Genomic DNA, 23,142 nt, shown 5'->3' on the forward strand with positions numbered 1-23,142 from the left:
GAGTGGCGGTCCTTTTTACCGCACCGGTAGAATGCCGACGAGTTATTGAGTTAGAAATGGGGAGGTGCCTGATCCTGGATGTCCTCATGAAGGGACAAGAACTTTGCCTTATTAATATCTATGGTCCCCAGTCCAAGTGGGACAGGAAGTGTCTCTTTATGAGGATCAAGCCCTACCTTTTTACAAGTCGGCAGGTGGTCTTTGGGAGGAGTGCGGTGGCCTGCTGGAGAGCATGGACCACTTCCTGCTTCAGTGCCCCTTTAACACAGAGGTGTACAACCGGGTGGGCGCTTCCATCCATTGGCCCGGGTTGGCCGGTCTCTCGTATGCGGAGTGGGCCTATGGAGCGTTCAGAGCCCTGGATGGCCGGGACCGCTGCACGTTATTCCTAGTTAGTCTAGTGGTTAGGTACTATACTTGGAATGCAAAAATCCTCTGTCATCTCCGCTCCTGGTGATGGGCTGAAGCTGCACTGCAGATTTTTGTTTTGTGTTCTTAGTATGTAGTGATTAGGGGTTGCAGGTGCCGAACCTGGGCTTTATGTGATTTGGATTGATGTTGTTCACCTTTTGTTTTGTACTATATGTTATGTTGTAAATACTGTATATATTGTATATAGGGAGGTTGGGAGGGATTTATGAACTGACCTTGGACACTGGTACTTAATGCAATCTTTGGACGTTAGTATTACAGGGATCATTCACCAGAGATGCAGTCACTTCTGTGCATTTAATCACATTATATATATAAAACATGAATCCATAGTATATTTTGTATACAGTTCATTATTACACTAGGACAGACAAGTCATGGCGGTGATCTCCGCGGTCCCCTGAGTTCTGGTAGTGACACCGCCTTGGTGTTGGGTCACTTTGCCGCTGTGATGTCATAGCGATACTTGGAGATGGTGAAGTTGACCAGTTTCCCGTAGACGGTGGGCAGCTCGTACTCCTCGTACTTCCTGAACCCAACGCTCTCATACATCTTCTGTGCCTCACGCTGAACCATCAATGTGTTGAGGACCACCGAGCGGTAACCACGTTGCCGTGCAAACCCAATCACCTCCCGGGACAAGGCCTTGGCGATGCCCAGCCCCCGGAAGTCTTTCCTGACAGACATCCGCTTCAGCATCAGCTCGTCCTGGCGGTCATCTGACGGCTTTGCCGCGACTGTCCCCACCACACTGTCTTCAACCTCCGCCACCCAGAAGTGTGAGCCCTGGTCCTCCATGTAGGTCTTCTCTATGTCCTGCAGGTCTTCTCTCAAGCAGTGGTCGATGTACAAGCTCCAGATGTAGCCGAGGACATGGCGACCCAGGGCTAAGGCCAGTGTGACGGCCAAGACTGGGAGGATGATGGACTTAGAGCTGAAGAGCAGCGACAGGAACAGACAGACCATGGCAAACAGGACCCAGGGCCGCGTCACCACATGGAGGCAGACACTGGGGACGTACTCACTCATCCCGTGAGAGAAGAGCTCCCGCACCACCTCATAGTCAGAGCCCACATAGCCACGGATCGTGTACTCCACCATCACTGCCTGCAGAGATAGACAGGGGGAGGGGCATATGTCAGGTACAGAATATGTCAGGGGAGGTACAGAATATATCACTAACAGTAAGGGGAGGTACAGGGAACATTATATATAATGTACAAGAAGGGGAGAGATAGAATGTTATATACAGGGGACACTATATAATATACAGGAAGGGGAATTACAGAATATATAATATAAATGTAAGGATTTATAGAATGTTCTATACAGGAGACAGAATATATAATATACAGGGAGGGGAGGTACAGAATGTTATGTACAGGGGACAGTATATATAATATACAGGGAGGGGAGGTACAGAATGTTATGTACAGGGGTCAGTATATATAATATACAGGGAGGGGAGGTACAGAATGATATGTACAGGGGGTCAGTATATATAATATACAGGGAGGGGAGGTACAGAATGTTATGTACAGGGGACAGTATATATAATATACAGGGAGGGGATGTACAGAATGATATGTACAGGGGTCAGTATACATAATATACAGGGAGGGGAGGTACAGAATGATATGTACAGGGGTCAGTATATTTAATTTACAGGGAGGGGAGGTACAGAATGATATGTACAGGGGTCAGTATATATAATTTACAGGGAGGGGAGGTACAGAATGATATGTACAGGGGTCGGTATATATAATATACAGGGAGGGGAGGTACAGAATGTTATGTACAGGGGACAGTATATATAATATACAGGGAGGGGAGGTACAGAATGATATGTACAGGGGACAGTATATATAATATACAGGGAGGGGAGGTACAGAATGTTATGTACAGGAGACAGTATATATAATTTACAGGGAGGGGAGGTACAGAATGTTATGTACAGGGGACAGTACATATAATATACAGGGAGGGGAGGTACAGAATGATATGTACAGGGGTCAGTATATATACTATACAGGGAGGGGAGGTACAGAATGTTATGTACAGGGGTCGGTATATATAATATACAGGGAGGGGAGGTACAGAATGTTATGTACAGGGGACGGTATATATAATATACAGGGAGGGGAGGTACAGAATGATATGTACAGGAGACAGTATATATAATATACAGGGAGGGGAGGTACAGAATGATATGTACAGGGGTCGGTATATATAATATACAGGGAGGGGAGGTACAGAATGTTATGTACAGGGGTCGGTATATATAATATACAGGGAGGGGAGGTACAGAATGTTATGTACAGGGGACAGTATATATAATATACAGGGAGGGGAGGTACAGAATGATATGTACAGGAGACAGTATATATAATTTACAGGGAGGGGAGGTACAGAATGATATGTACAGGGGTCGGTATATATAATATACAGGGAGGGGAGGTACAGAATGTTATGTACAGGGGTCGGTATATATAATACACAGGAAGGGGAGGTACAGAATGATATGTACAGGGGTTAGTATATATAATATACAGGGAGGGGAGGTACAGAATGTTATGTACAGTGGTTAGTATAATATACAGGGAGGGGAGGTACAGAATGTTCTATACAGGGGACAGTATATATAATATACAGGGAGGGGAGGTACAGAACGATATGTACAGGGGTCAGTATATATAATGTACAGGGAGGGGAGTTACAGAACGATATGTACAGGGGTCAGTATATATAATATACAGGGAGGGGAGGTACAGAATGTTATGTACAGGGGACAGTATATATAATATACAGGGAGGGGAGGTACAGAACGATATATACAGGGGTTAGTATATATAATATACAGGGAGGGGAGGTACAGAATGTTATGTACAGGGGACAGTACATATAATATACAGGGAGGGGAGGTACAGAATGTTATGTACAGGGGACAGTATATATAATATACAGGGAGGGGAGGTACAGGGGACAGTATATATAATATACAGGGAGGGGAGGTACAGAATGTTATGTACAGGGGACAGTATATATAATATACAGGGAGGGGAGGTACAGAATGTTATGTACAGGGGACAGTATATATAATATACAGGGAGGGGAGGTACAGAATGTTATGTACAGGGGACAGTATATATAATATACAGGGAGGGGATGTACAGAATGATATGTACAGGGGACAGTATATATAATATACAGGGAGGGGAGGTACAGAATGTTATGTACAGGGGACAGTATATATAATATACAGGGAGGGGAGGTACAGAACGATATGTACAGGGGACAGTATATATAATATACAGGGAGGGGAGGTACAGAATGTTATGTACAGGGGTCAGTATATATAATGTACAGGGAGGGGAGGTACAGAACGATATGTACAGGGGACAGTATATATAATATACAGGGAGGGGAGGTACAGAATGTTATGTACAGGGGACAGTATATATAATATACAGGGAGGGGAGGTACAGAATGTTATGTACAGGGGTCAGTATATATAATGTACAGGGAGGGGAGGTACAGAACGATATGTACAGGGGACAGTATATATAATATACAGGGAGGGGAGGTACAGAATGATATGTACAGGGGTCAGTATATATAATATACAGGGAGGGGAGGTACAGAATGATATGTACAGGGGTCAGTATATATAATGTACAGGGAGGGGAGTTACAGAACGATATGTACAGGGGTCAGTATATATAATATACAGGGAGGGGAGGTACAGAACGTTATGTACAGGGGACAGTATATATAAAATACAGGGAGGGGAGGTACAGAACGATATGTACAGGGGTCAGTATATATAATGTACAGGGAGGGGAGGTACAGAACGATATGTACAGGGGTTAGTATATATAATATACAGGGAGGGGAGGTACAGAATGTTATGTACAGGGGACAGTACATATAATATACAGGGAGGGGAGGTACAGAATGTTATGTACAGGGGACAGTATATATAATATACAGGGAGGGGAGGTACAGAATGTTATGTACAGGGGACAGTATATATAATATACAGGGAGGGGAGGTACAGAATGATATGTACAGGGGACAGTATATATAATATACAGGGAGGGGAGGTACAGAATGTTATGTACAGGGGACAGTACATATAATTTACAGGGAGGGGAGGTACAGAATGATATGTACAGGGGTCGGTATATATAATATACAGGGAGGGGAGGTACAGAATGTTATGTACAGGGGTCGGTATATATAATATACAGGGAGGGGAGGTACAGAATGTTATGTACAGGGGACAGAATATATAATATACAGGGAGGGGAGGTACAGAACGATATGTACAGGGGTTAGTATATATAATATACAGGGAGGGGAGGTACAGAATGTTATGTACAGGGGACAGTATATATAATATACAGGGAGGGGAGGTACAGAATGTTATGTACAGGGGACAGTATATATAATATACAGGGAGGGGAGGTACAGAAAGATATGTACAGGGGACAGTATATATAATATACAGGGAGGGGAGGTACAGAACGATATGTACAGGGGACAGTATATATAATATACAGGGAGGGGAGGTACAGAATGTTATGTACAGGGGACAGTATATATAATATACAGGGAGGGGAGGTACAGAATGATATGTACAGGGGACAGTATATATAATATACAGGGAGGGGAGGTACAGAATGTTATGTACAGGGGTTAGTATAATATACAGGGAGGGGATGTACAGAATGATATGTACAGGGGTTAGTATAATATACAGGGAGGGGATGTACAGAATGATATGTACAGGGGTCAGTATATATAATAAACAGGGAGGGGAGGTACAGAATGATATGTACAGGGGACAGTACATATAATATACAGGGAGGGGAGGTACAGAATGATATGTACAGGGGACAGTATATATAATATACAGGGAGGGGAGGTACAGAATGATATGTACAGGGGTCAGTATATATAATATACAGGGAGGGGAGGTACAGAATGTTATGTACAGGGGACAGTATATATAATATACAGGGAGGGGAGGTACAGAATGTTATGTACAGGGGACAGTATATATAATATACAGGGAGGGGAGGTACAGAATGTTATGTACAGGGGACAGTACATATAATATACAGGGAGGGGAGGTACAGAATGATATGCACAGGGGACAGTATATATAATATACAGGGAGGGGAGGTACAGAATGATATGTACAGGGGTCAGTATATATAATATACAGGGAGGGGAGGTACAGAATGTTATGTACAGGGGACAGTATATATAATATACAGGGAGGGGAGGTACAGAATGTTATGTACAGGGGACAGTATATATAATATACAGGGAGGGGAGGTACAGAATGTTATGTACAGGGGACAGTATATATAATATACAGGGAGGGGAGGTACAGAATGTTATGTACAGGGGACAGTATATATAATATACAGGGAGGGGAGGTACAGAATGTTATGTACAGGGGACAGTATATATAATATACAGGGAGGGGAGGTACAGAATGTTATGTACAGGGGACAGTATATATAATATACAGGGAGGGGAGGTACAGAATGATATGTACAGGGGACAGTATATATAATATACAGGGAGGGGAGGTACAGAATGTTATGTACAGGGGACAGTATATATAATATACAGGGAGGGGAGGTACAGAATGTTATGTACAGGGGACAGTATATATAATATACAGGGAGGGGAGGTACAGAATGTTATGTACAGGGGACAGTATATACAGTACAGACTAGTCTGCACACACCTTCTCATTCAAAGAATGGCAGAAAAAAAGAGTTGTGTGAATTGGCCAGTATTCACACTTGTCAGGCTTTTCCAGAATACATAAATATATTGTGACAAATGGGGGGATTGACAATCAAACTATCCTTAGGATTTTCGTGGTGCTCCATTTCACTTTGCAGAAAAAACATGTGTAAACGCGGACGCCGTAAGAGGACTTCCCTTAGGGGACGCCGTAAGAGGACAGTGTCACAAGCAAAGCCCCCCCCCCCCCCACACCATCACACCCAACAGTGTCACCAGCACAGCCCCCACACCATCACACCCAACAGTGTCACCAGCACAGCCCCCCACACCATCACACCCAACAGTGTCACCAGCACAGCCCCCCACACCATCACACCCAACAGTGTCACCAGCACAGCCCCCCACACCATCACACCCAACAGTGTCACCAGCAAAGCCCCCCCACACCATCACACCCAACAGTGTCACCAGCAAAGCCCCCCACACCATCACACCCAACAGTGTCACCAGCAAAGCCCCCCCACACCATCACACCCAACAGTGTCACCAGCACAGCCCCCCACACCATCACACCCAACAGTGTCACCAGCAAAGCCCCCCCACACCATCACACCCAACAGTGTCACCAAAGTCCCACACACCATCACACCCAACAGTGTCACCAGCACAGCCCCCCACACCATCACACCCAAAAGTGTCACCAGCAAAGTCCCACACACCATCACACCCAACAGTGTCACCAGCACAGCCCCCCACACCATCACACCCAACAGTGTCACCAGCACAGCCCCCCACACCATCACACCCAACAGTGTCACCAGCACAGCCCCCCACACCATCACACCCAACAGTGTCACCAGCACAGCCCCCCACACCATCACACCCAACAGTGTCACCAGCACAGCCCCCCACACCATCACACCCAACAGTGTCACCAGCACAGCCCCCCACACCATCACACCCAACAGTGCCACCAGCAAAGTCCCACACACCATCACACCCAACAGTGTCACCAGCACAGCCCCCCACACCATCACACCCAACAGTGTCACCAGCAAAGTCCCACACACCATCACACCCAACAGTGTCACCAGCAAAGTCCCACACACCATCACACCCAACAGTGTCACCAGCAAAGTCCCACACACCATCACACCCAACAGTGTCACCAGCAAAGTCCCACACACCATCACACCCAACAGTGTCACCAGCACAGCCCCCCCACACCATCACACCCAACAGTGTCACCAGCAAAGTCCCACACACCATCACACCCAACAGTGTCACCAGCAAAGCCCCCCACACCATCACACCCACCAATGTCACCAGCAGAGCCCCCCACACCATCACACCCAACAGTGTCACCAGCAAAGTCCCACACACCATCACACCCAACAGTGTCACCAGCAAAGTCCCACACACCATCACACCCAACAGTGTCACCAGCACAGCCCCCCACACCATCACACCCAACAGTGTCACCAAAGTCCCACACACCATCACACCCAACAGTGTCACCAGCACAGCCCCCCACACCATCACACCCAACAGTGTCACCAGCAGAGCCCCCCACACCATCACACCCAATAGTGTCACCAGCAAAGCCCCTCACACCATCACACCCAACAGTGTCACCAGCACAGCCCCCCACACCATCACATCCAACAGTGTCACCAGCAAAGTCCCACACACCATCACACCCAACAGTGTCACCAAAGTCCCTCACACCATCACACCCAACACTGTCACCAGCAGAGCCCCCCACACCATCACACCCAACAGTGTCACCAGCACAGCCCCTCCAGTCCATCACACCCAACAGTGTCACCAGCAATGCCCCCCACCATCACACCCAAAACTGTCACCAGCAGAGCCCCCCACACCATCACACCCAACAGTGTCACCAGCACAGCCCCCCACACCATCACTCCCAACAGTGTCACCAGCAAAGTCCCTCACACCCAACACTGTCACCAGCAGAGCCCCCCACACCATCACACCCAACAGTGTCACCAGCAAAGTCCGACACACCATCACACCCAACAGTGTCACCAGCAAAGCCCCCCACATCATCACACCCAACAGTGTCACCAGCAAAGCCCCCCACACCATCAAACCCAACAGTGTCACCAGCACAGCCCCTCCAGACCATCACACCCAACAGTGTCACCAGCACAGCCCCTCCAGTCCATCACACCCAACAGTGTCACCAGCAAAGTCCCTCACACCCAACACTGTCACCAGCAGAGCCCCCCACACCATCACACCCAACAGTGTCACCAGCAAAGCCCCCCACATCATCACACCCAACAGTGTCACCAGCAAAGCCCCCCACACCATCACACCCAACAGTGTCACCAGCACAGCCCCTCCAGACCATCACACCCAACAGTGTCACCAGCACAGCCCCTCCAGACCATCACACCCAACAGTGTCACCAGCACAGCCCCTCCAGACCATCACACCCAACACTGTCACCAGCACAGCCCCTCCAGTCCATCACACCCAACAGTGTCACCAGCAAAGTCCCCCACACCATCACACCCAACAGTGTCACCACCAGAGCCCCCCCCCACACCATCACACCCAACAGTGTCACCAGCAAAGTCCCACACACCATCACACCCAACACTGTCACCAACAAAGTGCCTCACTCCATCACACCCAAAACTGTCACCAGCAGAGCCCCCCACACCATCACACCCAACAGTGTCACCAGCACAGCCCCCCACACCATCACACCCAACAGTGTCACCAGCAAAGTGCCTCACACCATCACACCCAATAGTGTCACCACCAGAGCCCCCCACACCATCACACCCAACAGTGTCACTAGCACAGCCCCCCCACACCATCACACCCAACATAGTCACTAGCACAGCCCCCCCCCCCACACCACCACACCCAACAGTGTCACCACAACCCCCCCCACACACACCATCGCACCCAACAGTGTCACCAGCACAGCCCCCACACCATCATACCCAACAGTGTCACCAGCAAAGTCCCACACACCATCACACCCAACAGTGTCACCAGCACAGCCCCCCACACCATCACACCCAACAGTGTCACCAGCAAAGCCCCCCACACCATCACACCCACCAATGTCACCAGCAGAGCCCCCCACACCATCACACCCAACAGTGTCACCAGCACAATCCCCCACACCATCACACCCAACAGTGTCACCAAAGTCCCACACACCATCACACCCAACAGTGTCACCAAAGTCCCACACACCATCACACCCAACAGTGTCACCAGCACAGCCCCCCACACCATCACACCCAACAGTGTCACCAGCAAAGTCCCACACACCATCACACCCAACAGTGTCACCAGCAAACCCCCACACACCATCACACCCACCAATGTCACCAGCAGAGCCCCCCACACCATCACACCCAATAGTGTCACCAGCAAAGCCCCTCACACCATCACACCCAACAGTGTCACCAGCACAGCCCCCCACACCATCACACCCAACAGTGTCACCAGCAAAGTCCCACACAGCATCACACCCAACAGTGTCACCAGCAAAGTCCCTCACACCATCACACCCAACAGTGTCACCAGCACAGCCCCCCACACCATCACACTCAACAGTGTCACCAGCAATGCCCCCCACCATCACACCCAAAACTGTCACCAGCAGAGCCCCCCACACCATCACACCCAACAGTGTCACCAGCACAGCCCCCCACACCATCACTCCCAACAGTGTCACCAGCAAAGCCCCCCACACCATCACACCCAACAGTGTCACCAGCACAGCCCCTCCAGACCATCACACCCAACAGTGTCACCAGCAAAGTCCCACACACCATCACACCCAACACTGTCACCAGCAAAGCCCTGCACACCATCACACCCAAAACTGTCACCAGCAGAGCCCCCCCCACACCATCACACCCAACAGTGTCACCAGCACAGCCCCCCCACACCATCACACCCAACAGTGTCACCAGCAAAGTGCCTCACACCATCACACCCAACAGTGTCACTAGCACAGCCCCCCACACCATCACACCCAACAGTGTCACCAGCAAAGTGCCTCACACCATCACACCCAACAGTGTCACCAGCAGAGCCCCCCACCACACTATCACACCCAACAGTGTCACCAGCACAGCCCCCACACCATCATACCCAACAGTGTCACTAGCACAGCCCCCCACACCATCACACCCAACATAGTCACTAGCACAGCCCCCCCCCCCACACCATCACACCCAACAGTGTCACCAGCACAGCCCCTCCAGACCATCACACCCAACACTGTCACCAGCAAAGCCCTGCACACCATCACACCCAAAACTGTCACCAGCAGAGCCCCCCCCCACACCATCACACCCAACAGTGTCACCAGCACAGCCCCCCCACACCATCACACCCAACAGTGTCACCAGCAAAGTGCCTCACACCATCACACCCAACAGTGTCACCAGCAAAGCCCCCCACACCATCACACCCAACAGTGTCACCAGCAAAGCCCCCCACACCATCACACCCAACAGTGTCACCAGCAAAGCCCCCCACACCATCACACCCAACAGTGTCACCAGCACAGCCCCTCCAGACCATCACACCCAACAGTGTCACCAGCAAAGTGCCTCACACCATCACACCCAACAGTGTCACTAGCACAGCCCCCCACACCATCACACCCAACATAGTCACTAGCACAGCCCCCCCCACACCACCACACCCAACAGTGTCACCACAACCCCCCACACACACACCATCGCACCCAACAGTGTCACCAGCACAGCCCCCACACCATCACACCCAACAGTGTCACCAGCACAGCCCCCCACACCATCACACCCAACAGTGTCACCAGCAGAGCCCCCCACACCATCACACCCAACAGTGTCACCAGCACATCCCCCGCACCATCACACCCAACAGTGTCACCAGCAAAGCCCCTCACACCATCACACCCTATAGTGTCACCAGCAAAGCCCCCCCACACCATCACACCCAACAGTGTCACCAGCAAAGCCCCTCACACCATCACACCCTATAGTGTCACCAGCACAGCCCACCCAACATCTCCTCCTCCAGGCTTCATGGTTGCCACTCGTTTTTAGTTACTTAACTGCTTTTTTCTGGCCATAATACAAGTTCTACCGGTCTATTTAGTAGGAGGATCAGCCGTATATCCCCCCGACTCCTGCACAACTGATCCCAACCCCATCTATACGGCAAGAAATCCACTTATTACCCCTGACAGGGCAGCTGTGATGTGAGAACCTCTCCAGGTGACTGCCTCTTGTATCTCTCCAGGTGACTGCCTCTTGTATCTCTCCAGGTGACTGCCTCTTGTATCTCTCCAGGTGACTGCCTCTCGTATCTCTCCAGGTGACTGCCTCTCGTATCTCTCCAGGTGACTGCCTCTCGTATCTCTCCAGGTGACTGCCTCTCGTATCTCTCCAGGTGACTGCCTCTCGTATCTCTCCAGGTGACTGCCTCTCGTATCTCTCCAGGTGACTGCCTCTCGTATCTCTCCAGGTGACTGCCTCTCGTATCTCTCCAGGTGACTGCCTCTCGTATCTCTCCAGGTGACTGCCTCTCGTATCTCTCCAGGTGACTGCCTCTCGTATCTCTCCAGGTGACTGCCTCTCGTATCTCTCCAGGTGACTGCCTCTCGTATCTCTCCAGGTGACTGCCTCTCGTATCTCTCCAGGTGACTGCCTCTCGTATCTCTCCAGGTGACTGCCTCTCGTATCTCTCCAGGTGACTGCCTCTCGTATCTCTCCAGGTGACTACCTCTCGTATCTCTCCAGGTGACTGCCTCTTGTATCTCTCCAGGTGACTGCCTCTTGTATCTCTCCAGGTGACTGCCTCTCGTATCTCTCCAGGTGACTGCCTCTCGTATCTCTCCAGGTGACTGCCTCTCGTATCTCTCCAGGTGACTGCCTCTCGTATCTCTCCAGGTGACTGCCTCTCGTATCTCTCCAGGTGACTGCCTCTCGTATCTCTCCAGGTGACTGCCTCTCGTATCTCTCCAGGTGACTGCCTCTCGTATCTCTCCAGGTGACTGCCTCTTGTATCTCTCCAGGTGACTGCCTCTTGTATCTCTCCAGGTGACTGCCTCTTGTATCTCTCCAGGTGACTGCCTCTTGTATCTCTCCAGGTGACTGCCTCTTGTATCTCTCCAGGTGACTGCCTCTTGTATCTCTCCAGGTGACTGCCTCTTGTATCTCTCCAGGTGACTGCCTCTTGTATCTCTCCAGGTGACTGCCTCTTGTATCTCATCAAGAGAAGCCACGACTGTGCAGAGCAGTGATCACAGCACAAGGACCTGGAGTATAAGAGATTCTCCGGGGTCTCACACTTTTTTGGTCTATAATTCCGCATGTGATAATTCATAGTTTTGATGCCTTCGGTGTGAATCTACAGTTTTCATAGTCATAAAAATACTGAAAACTCTTTGAATGAGAAGGTGAGGGCAGACTTTTGGTAAGTACTGTAGAATATACAGGGAGGGAAGGTATGGAATGATAGAATGTTATATACAGGGAACACTGTATATAATATACAAGAAGGGGAAGATATATATAATGTTATATACAGGGGACACTGTATATAATATACAGGAAGGGGGAGATATATAATGTTGTATACAGGGGACACTATATATAATATACAGGAAGTGGATGTACAGAATATATAATATACAGAAAGGGGGATATATAGAATGTTATACAAAGAAAACACTATATATAATATACAGGGAGGGGAGATATAGAATGTTGTATATAGAGGGCACTATATATAATTTAAAGGGAGGGGAGGTACAGATATTATACACAGAGGCTACTATATATAATATACAGGGAGGGGATACACAGCAGTACAGTATATGATATACAGGGGGAGGTATATAATGCTATATACAGAGGGCACTATATATAATATACAGGGAGGGGAGGTATAGATATTATACACAGAGGGCACTATATATAATATACAGGGAGGGGATACACAGCAGTACAGTATACAATATACAGGGGAGGTATAGAATGGTATATACAGAGGGCACTGTATATAATATACAGGGAGGGGAGGTATAGAATGTTATATACAGGGGGCACTATATATATAATATACAGGGAGGGGAGGTATAGATATTATACACAGAAGGCACTATATATAAAATACAGGGAGAGGATACACAGCAGTACAGTATATGATTTACAGGGGGAGGTATAGAATGGTATATACAGAGGGCAATATATATGAACTACAGGGAGGGGGTACACAGCAGTACAGTATATAATATACAGGGAGAGGATACACAGCAGTACAGTATATAATATACAGGGAGAGGATACACAGCAGTACAGTATATGATTTACAGGGGGAGGTATAGAATGGTATATACAGAGGACACTATATATCATTTACAGGGAGGGGAGGTATACAATGTTATATACAGGGGGCACACAGCAGCACAGTATATAATGCACAGGGGGATGCACAGTACAGGGGGACATACATACGGGACATCACATATCACGCTGGCCCCGCCCTCTCACCTCTGGCCCCACAGCTTCCGGCGCCTGGGACTGACGTCATCAGGTTGCACACCGGGCGCCGCCATATTGTTGGAGCCTGCGCTTCAAGAAGTGATCAGCAGAGGGCGCTGTACCATGTGACTCCTCAGGGTTTCCCGCCATACAGACATCCAGCCCCGGGATACATCTCCTCACATCTCCCCAACAATCAGAGCGCGGCTTACACTTCCATCCCTGCTGTGCGGAGATAAGACGTGCGCTCTAATTGGTGTATCCGTATATACAGTCAGTATGTATAGGAAAGCTATATATATATATATATATATATATATATACACAATCATTCATTATACACGTGGAGGTATAGATCCTATATGTCACTGGAGCTGATGTTATGTCTATATATACAGTCATTATACAGGGGGAGGTATAGATCATATATATCACTGGAGCCGCTGTTATATCTATATATACAGTCATTATACAGGGGGAGGTATAGATCATATATATCACTGGAGCCGCTGTTATATCTATATATACAGTCATTATACAGGGGGAGGTATAGATCATATATATCACTGGAGCCGCTGTTATATCTATATATACAGTCATTATACAGGGGAGGTATAGATCATATATATCACTGGAGCCGCTGTTATATCTATATATACAGTCATTATACAGGGGGAGGTATAGATCATATATATCACTGGAGCCGCTGTTATATCTATATATACAGTCATTATACAGGGGAGGTATAGATCATATATATCACTGGAGCCGCTGTTATATCTATATATACAGTCATTATACAGGGGGAGGTATAGATCATATATGTCACTGGAGCCGCTGTTATATCTATATATACAGTCATTATACAGGGGGAGGTATAGATCATATATATCACTGGAGCCGCTGTTATATCTATATATACAGTCATTATACAGGGGGAGGTATAGATCATATATATCACTGGAGCCGCTGTTATATCTATATATACAGTCATTATACAGGGGGAGGTATAGATCATATATATCACTGGAGCCGCTGTTATATCTATATATACAGTCATTATACAGGGGGAGGTATAGATCATATATGTCACTGGAGCTGATGTTATGTCTATATATACAGTCATTATACAGGGGGAGGTATAGATCATATATATCACTGGAGCTGATGTTATATCTATATATACAGTCATTATACAGGGGGAGGTATAGATCCTATATGTCACTAGAGCCGCTGTTATATCTATATATACAGTCATTATACAGGGGGAGGTATAGATCCTATGTATCACTGGAGCCGGTGCTATATCTATATATACAGTCATTATACAGGGGAAGGTATAGATCATATATATCACTGGAGCCGCTGTTATATCTATATATACAGTCATTATACAGGGGGAGGTATAGATCATATATATCACTGGAGCCGCTGTTATATCTATATATACAGTCATTATACAGGGGAAGGTATAGATCATATATATCACTGGAGCCGCTGTTATATCTATATATACAGTCATTATACAGGGGGAGGTATAGATCATATATATCACTGGAGCCGCTGTTATATCTATATATACAGTCATTATACAGGGGGAGGTATAGATCATATATATCACTGGAGCCGCTGTTATATCTATATATACAGTCATTATACAGGGGGCGGTATAGATCATATATATCACTGGAGCCGCTGTTATATCTATGTATACAGTCATTATACAGGGGGAGGTATAGATCATATATATCACTGGAGCCGCTGTTATATCTATATATACAGTCATTATACAGGGGGAGGTATAGATCATATATGTCACTGGAGCTGATGTTATGTCTATATATACAGTCATTATACAGGGGGAGGTATAAATCATATATATCACTGGAGCTGATGTTATATCTATATATACAGTCATTATACAGGGGGAGGTATAGATCCTATATGTCACTGGAGCCGCTGTTATATCTATATATACAGTCATTATACAGGGGGAGGTATAGATCATATATGTCACTGGAGCTGATGTTATGTCTATATATACAGTCATTATACAGAGGGAGGTATAGATCATATATATCACTGGAGCTGATGTTATATCTATATATACAGTCATTATACAGGGGGAGGTATAGATCATATATATCACTGGAGCCGCTCTTATATCTATATATACAGTCATTATACAGGGGGAGGTATAGATCATATATATCACTGGAGCCGCTCTTATATCTATATATACAGTCATTATACAGGGGGAGATATAGATCATATATGTCACTGGAGCCTCTGTTATATCTATATATACAGTCATTATACAGGGGGAGGTATAGATCATATATATCACTGGAGCCGCTGTTATATCTATATATACAGTCATTATACAGGGGGAGGTATAGATCATATATATCACTGGAGCCGCTGTTATATCTATATATACAGTCATTATACAGGGGGAGGTATAGATCATATATATCACTGGAGCCGCTGTTATATCTATATATACAGTCATTATACAGGGGGAGGTATAGATCATATATATCACTGGAGCCGCTGTTATATCTATATATACAGTCATTATACAGGGGGAGGTATAGATCATATATATCACTGGAGCCGCTGTTATATCTATATATACAGTCATTATACAGGGGGAGGTATAGATCATATATATCACTGGAGCAGCTGTTATATCTATATATACAGTCATTATACAGGGGGAGGTATAGATCATATATATCACTGGAGCCGCTGTTATATCTATTTATACAGTCATTATACAGGGGAAGGTATAGATCATATATATCACTGGAGCCGCTGTTATATCTATATATACAGTCATTATACAGGGGGAGGTATAGATCATATATATCACTGGAGCCGGTGCTATATCTATATATACAGTCATTATACAGGGGGAGGTATAGATCATATATATCACTGGAGCCGGTGCTATATCTATATATACAGTCATTATACAGGGGGAGGTATAGATCATATATATCACTGGAGCCGCTGTTATATCTATATATACAGTCATTATACAGGGGGAGGTATAGATCATATATATCACTGGAGCTGATGTTATATCTATATATACAGTCATTATACAGGGGGAGGTATAGATCATATATATCACTGGAGCCGCTGTTATATCTATATATACAGTCATTATACAGGGGGAGGTATAGATCATATATATCACTGGAGCCGCTGTTATATCTATATATACAGTCATTATACAGGGGGAGGTATAGATCATATATATCACTGGAGCCGCTGTTATGTCTATATATACAGTCATTATACAGGGGGAGGTATAGATCATATATGTCACTGGAGCCGCTGTTATATCTATATATACAGTCATTATACAGGGGGAGGTATAGATCATATATATCACTGGAGCCGCTGTTATATCTATATATACAGTCATTATACAGGGGGAGGTATAGATCATATATATCACTGGAGCCGCTGTTATATCTATATATACAGTCATACAGGGGGAGGTATAGATCATATATATCACTGGAGCCGCTGTTATATCTGTATATACAGTCATTATACAGGGGGAGGTATAGATCATATATATCACTGGAGCCGCTGTTATATCTATGTATACAGTCATTATACAGGGGGAGGTATAGATCATATATATCACTGGAGCCGCTGTTATATCTATATATACATACATTATACAGGGGGAGGTATAGATCATATATATCACTGGAGCCGGTGCTATATCTATATATACAGTCATTATACAGGGGGCGGTATAGATCATATATATCACTGGAGCCGCTGTTATATCTATGTATACAGTCATTATACAGGGGGAGGTATAGATCATATATATCACTGGAGCCGCTGTTATGTCTATATATACAGTCATTATACAGGGGGAGGTATAGATCATATATATCACTGGAGCCGCTGTTATATCTGTATATACAGTCATTATACAGGGGGAGGTATAGATCATATATATCACTGGAGCCGCTGTTATATCTATGTATACAGTCATTATACAGGGGGAGGTATAGATCATATATATCACTGGAGCCGCTGTTATATCTATATATACATACATTATACAGGGGGAGGTATAGATCATATATATCACTGGAGCCGCTGTTATATCTATATATACAGTCATTATACAGGGGGAGATATAGATCATTTATATCACTGGAGCCGCTGTTATATCTATATATACAGTCATTATACAGGGGGAGGTATAGATCATATATATCACTGGAGCCGCTGTTATATCTATATATACAGTCATTATACAGGGGGAGGTATAGATCATATATATCACTGGAGCCGCTGTTATATCTATATATACAGTCATTATACAGGGGGAGGTATAGATCATATATATCACTGGAGCCGCTGTTATATCTATATATACAGTCATTATACAGGGGGAGGTATAGATCATATATATCACTGGAGCCGCTGTTATATCTATATATACAGTCATTATACAGGGGAAGGTATAGATCATATATATCAGTGGAGCCGCTGTTATATCTATATATACAGTCATTATACAGGGGGAGGTATAGATCATATATATCACTGGAGCCTCTGTTATATCTATATATACAGTCATTATACAGGGGGAGGTATAGATCATATATATCACTGGAGCCGCTGTTATATCTATATATACAGTCATTATACAGGGGGAGGTATAGATCATATATATCACTGGAGCCGCTGTTATATCTATATATACAGTCATTATACAGGGGGAGGTATAGATCATATATATCACTGGAGCCGCTGTTATATCTATATATACAGTCATTATACAGGGGGAGGTATAGATCATATATATCACTGGAGCCGCTGTTATATCTATATATACAGTCATACAGGGGGAGGTATAGATCATATATATCACTGGAGCCGCTGTTATGTCTATATATACAGTCATTATACAGGGGGAGGTATAGATCATATATATCACTGGAGCCGCTGTTATATCTATGTATACAGTCATTATACAGGGGGAGGTATAGATCATATATATCACTGGAGCCTCTGTTATATCTATATATACAGTCATTATACAGGGGAAGGTATAGATCATATATATCACTGGAGCCGCTCTTATATCTATATATACAGTCATTATACAGGGGGAGGTATAGATCATATATATCACTGGAGCCTCTGTTATATCTATGTATACAGTCATTATACAGGGGGAGGTATAGATCATATATATCACTGGAGCCGCTGTTATATCTATATATAGTCATTATACAGGGGGAGGTATAGATCATATATATCACTGGAGCCGCTGTTCTATCTATATATACAGTCATTATACAGGGGGCGGTATAGATCATATATATCACTGGAGCCGCTTTTATATCTATGTATACAGTCATTATACAGGGGGAGGTATAGATCATATATATCACTGGAGCCGCTGTTATATCTATATATACAGTCATTATACAGGGGGAGGTATAGATCATATATATCACTGGAGCCGCTGTTATATCTATATATACAGTCATTATACAGGGGGAGGTATAGATCATATATATCACTGGAGCCGCTGTTATATCTATATATACAGTCATACAGGGGGAGGTATAGATCATATATATCACTGGAGCCGCTGTTATATCTATATATACAGTCATTATACAGGGGGAGATATAGATCATATATATCACTGGAGCCTCTGTTATATCTATATATACAGTCATTATACAGGGGGAGGTATAGATCATATATATCACTGGAGCCGCTGTTATATCTATATATAGTCATTATACAGGGGGAGGTATAGATCATATATATCACTGGAGCCGCTGTTCTATCTATATATACAGTCATACAGGGGGAGGTATAGATCATATATATCACTGGAGCCGCTGTTATATCTATATATACAGTCATTATACAGGGGAAGGTATAGATCATATATATCACTGGAGCCGCTGTTATATCTATATATACAGTCATTATACAGGGGGAGGTATAGATCATATATATCACTGGAGCCGCTGTTATATCTATATATACAGTCATTATACAGGGGGCGGTATAGATCATATATATCACTGGAGCTGATGTTATATCTATATATACAGTCATTATACAGGGGGAGGTATAGATCATATATATCACTGGAGCCGCTCTTATATCTATATATACAGTCATTATACAGGGGGAGGTATAGATCATATATATCACTGGAGCCTCTGTTATATCTATATATACAGTCATTATACAGGGGGAGGTATAGATCATATATGTCACTGGAGCCGCTGTTATATCTATATATACAGTCATTATACAGGGGGAGGTATAGATCATATATATCACTGGAGCCGCTGTTATATCTATGTATACAGTCATTATACAGGGGAAGGTATAGATCATATATATCACTGGAGCCGCTGTTATATCTATATATACAGTCATACAGGGGGAGGTATAGATCATATATATCACTGGAGCTGCTGTTATATCTATATATACAGTCATTATACAGGGGGAGGTATAGATCATATATATCACTGGAGCCGCTGTTATATCTATATATACAGTCATTATACAGGGGATGGTATAGATCATATATATCACTGGAGCCGCTGTTATATCTATATATACAGTCATTATACAGGGGAAGGTATAGATCATATATATCACTGGAGCCGCTGTTATATCTATATATACAGTCATTATACAGGGGATGGTATAGATCATATATATCACTGGAGCCGCTGTTATATCTATATATACAGTCATTATACAGGGGAAGGTATAGATCATATATATCACTGGAGCCGCTGTTATATCTATATATACAGTCATTATACAGGGGGAGGTATAGATCATATATATCACTGGAGCCGCTGTTATATCTATATATACAGTCATTATACAGGGGGCGGTATAGATCATATATATCACTGGAGCTGATGTTATATCTATATATACAGTCATTATACAGGGGGAGGTATAGATCATATATATCACTGGAGCCGCTGTTATATCTATATATACAGTCATTATACAGGGGGCGGTATAGATCATATATATCACTGGAGCCGCTCTTATATCTATATATACAGTCATTATACAGGGGGAGGTATAGATCATATATATCACTGGAGCCTCTGTTATATCTATATATACAGTCATTATACAGGGGGAGGTATAGATCATATATGTCACTGGAGCCGCTGTTATATCTATATATACAGTCATTATACAGGGGGAGGTATAGATCATATATATCACTGGAGCCGCTGTTATATCTATGTATACAGTCATTATACAGGGGATGGTATAGATCATATATATCACTGGAGCCGCTGTTATATCTATATATACAGTCATTATACAGGGGAAGGTATAGATCATATATGTCACTGGAGCCGCTGTTATATCTATATATACAGTCATTATACAGGGGGAGGTATAGATCATATATATCACTGGAGCCGCTGTTCTATCTATATATACAGTCATACAGGGGGAGGTATAGATCATATATATCACTGGAGCTGATGTTATGTCTATATATACAGTCATTATACAGGGGAAGGTATAGATCATATATATCACTGGAGCCGCTGTTATATCTATATATACAGTCATACAGGGGGAGGTATAGATCATATATATCACTGGAGCTGCTGTTATATCTATATATACAGTCATTATACAGGGGGAGGTATAGATCATATATATCACTGGAGCCGCTGTTATATCTATATATACAGTCATTATACAGGGGGAGGTATAGATCATATATATCACTGGAGCCGCTGTTATATCTATGTATACAGTCATTATACAGGGGGCGGTATAGATCATATATATCACTGGAGCCGCTGTTATATCTATGTATACAGTCATTATACAGGGGGCGGTATAGATCATATATATCACTGGAGCCGCTGTTATATCTATGTATACAGTCATTATACAGGGGGAGGTATAGATCATATATATCACTGGAGCCGCTCTTATATCTATGTATACAGTCATTATACAGGGGGAGGTATAGATCATATATATCACTGGAGCCGCTGTTATATCTATGTATACAGTCATTACAGTCTGTCTAGGTCACTGACACTGTCTGTCTCTGGCAATCCCTTTCAGGGACTGTCAGTCTTGGGCACTCTAACTCCAGTGACTGTCTCTGTCCTGGGCACTCTAACTCCAGTGACTGTCTCTGTCCTGGGCACTCTCATTCCAGTGACTGTCTCAGTGCTCTGCGTGAACCTGCTCTCATCCATGAAGAGCACCGGCTGCCGGTGCCTAATCTGACAATCTTGGGTGTTTACTGGCAAATGTCACCCTGCTCGGTGTTGGACAAAACCAACCCTGGACGTTGGGCCATCATATCCCCTCATGGAGTCTGTTTGTGACAATGTAAGCAGATGTATGTCATTGTACGTGACCTCCCCCCAGGTCTCATGCTGTAATGGCCTGGTATCTGCTCAATGGTCTAAACACAGCTAGCGTCTTACTCTTACCGTACAGCCCATTTATGTGCCATTCTGGATGAGCTGCGCTGCTGAGTAACTTGGCTTGTAGACACTGGCTAGCCCTACCTCTAATGACAAAATGAGGAGGATGAGAAGTGGAAATGGTCTGTGGTCATCACCTACAGAACCCTCCTTTATAGGGGCTGATTCAGTGTCGCAAATGGTGTTGTACAGGACGGGCCATGGATTCTGTAATTTCACGGAATAACGTCTAAGTTTAACAGCATTGGATGTTTTGTTCTATGTCTTGTGATCTAGGGTAAGATTTTAGGGGCAGGACTTATGTTAATGGATCGGGACTTAGGTTTAGGATTTCTTGATCTCAAAGTATGGAAACAAGCTCTGTAAAGTATCAGTAAAACACATTAGGGATAGACCCTCATACACATAACGACCAGGCCCTTTTTTGTTTTTTGCTTTTCATTTTCCACTCCCCACCTTTAACCCCTTTGTGACCCCCATGCGGATTTCTCCATTGGTCACTAAGGGGCCTTAGGCTACACTGACAGGTTTCTCCATCGGTCCAACCTTAGGGAGGAGCAGTGACCGCCTGTCTTGTGACAATCGCGACCCTGCTCTAACAGTCTGGTTAGTCAGTGCTGTGCCTGCGGGATCTATGTAGCTGCAGAGGGAGGGGTCAAATTAATTAACCCCTTATCACTGATGCTTGTTCTCAGCTCAGTGACCAGTCTCAATTTTTTTTTGAATCTGACATGTGTCAGGATAATTGGTTATAACTTCGGAAGCTTTAACACATCCAGGGGATTTTGAGATTGTTTTCTCGAAGACACATTGTACTTCATGTTAGCGGTAAAATTTAAGTGATAAGTTATGCATTTCATTCTAAAAAAAATATGCTTTGCAGG

At 44.7% G+C, this 23,142-nt stretch overlaps 1 protein-coding gene across 3 annotated transcripts; it reads right to left on the reverse strand.

The window, feature by feature from the left end:
• Positions 1–710: 710 nt before the first annotated feature.
• Positions 711–13,889, reverse strand: LOC140084514 (probable N-acetyltransferase camello). Of its 3 annotated transcripts, none has more exons than XM_072126461.1 (2): positions 13,749–13,889; positions 711–1,539 (listed from the first exon to the last, which is right to left on the reverse strand). In XM_072126461.1, exon 2 carries the CDS (start codon positions 1,531–1,533, stop codon positions 868–870), a length of 666 nt encoding a protein of 221 aa, XP_071982562.1. In that variant the 5' UTR covers positions 1,534–1,539; positions 13,749–13,889; the 3' UTR covers positions 711–867. The 3 variants fall into 3 exon arrangements, with proteins under 3 accessions (XP_071982562.1, XP_071982560.1, XP_071982561.1); XM_072126459.1 differs by having other exon boundaries at positions 13,713–13,760; XM_072126460.1 differs by having other exon boundaries at positions 13,709–13,754.
• Positions 13,890–23,142: the final 9,253 nt, after the last annotated feature.

Source organism: Engystomops pustulosus, chromosome 1 (genome assembly GCF_040894005.1).
Source record: "Engystomops pustulosus chromosome 1, aEngPut4.maternal, whole genome shotgun sequence".
Lineage (NCBI taxonomy): Eukaryota > Metazoa > Chordata > Amphibia > Anura > Leptodactylidae > Engystomops > Engystomops pustulosus.

Coding starts and splice junctions, on each gene's coding strand:
- LOC140084514 (XM_072126461.1), bottom strand. CDS start 1,533: ATGGTGGAGTACACGATCCGTGGCTATGTGGGCTCTGACTATGAGGTG.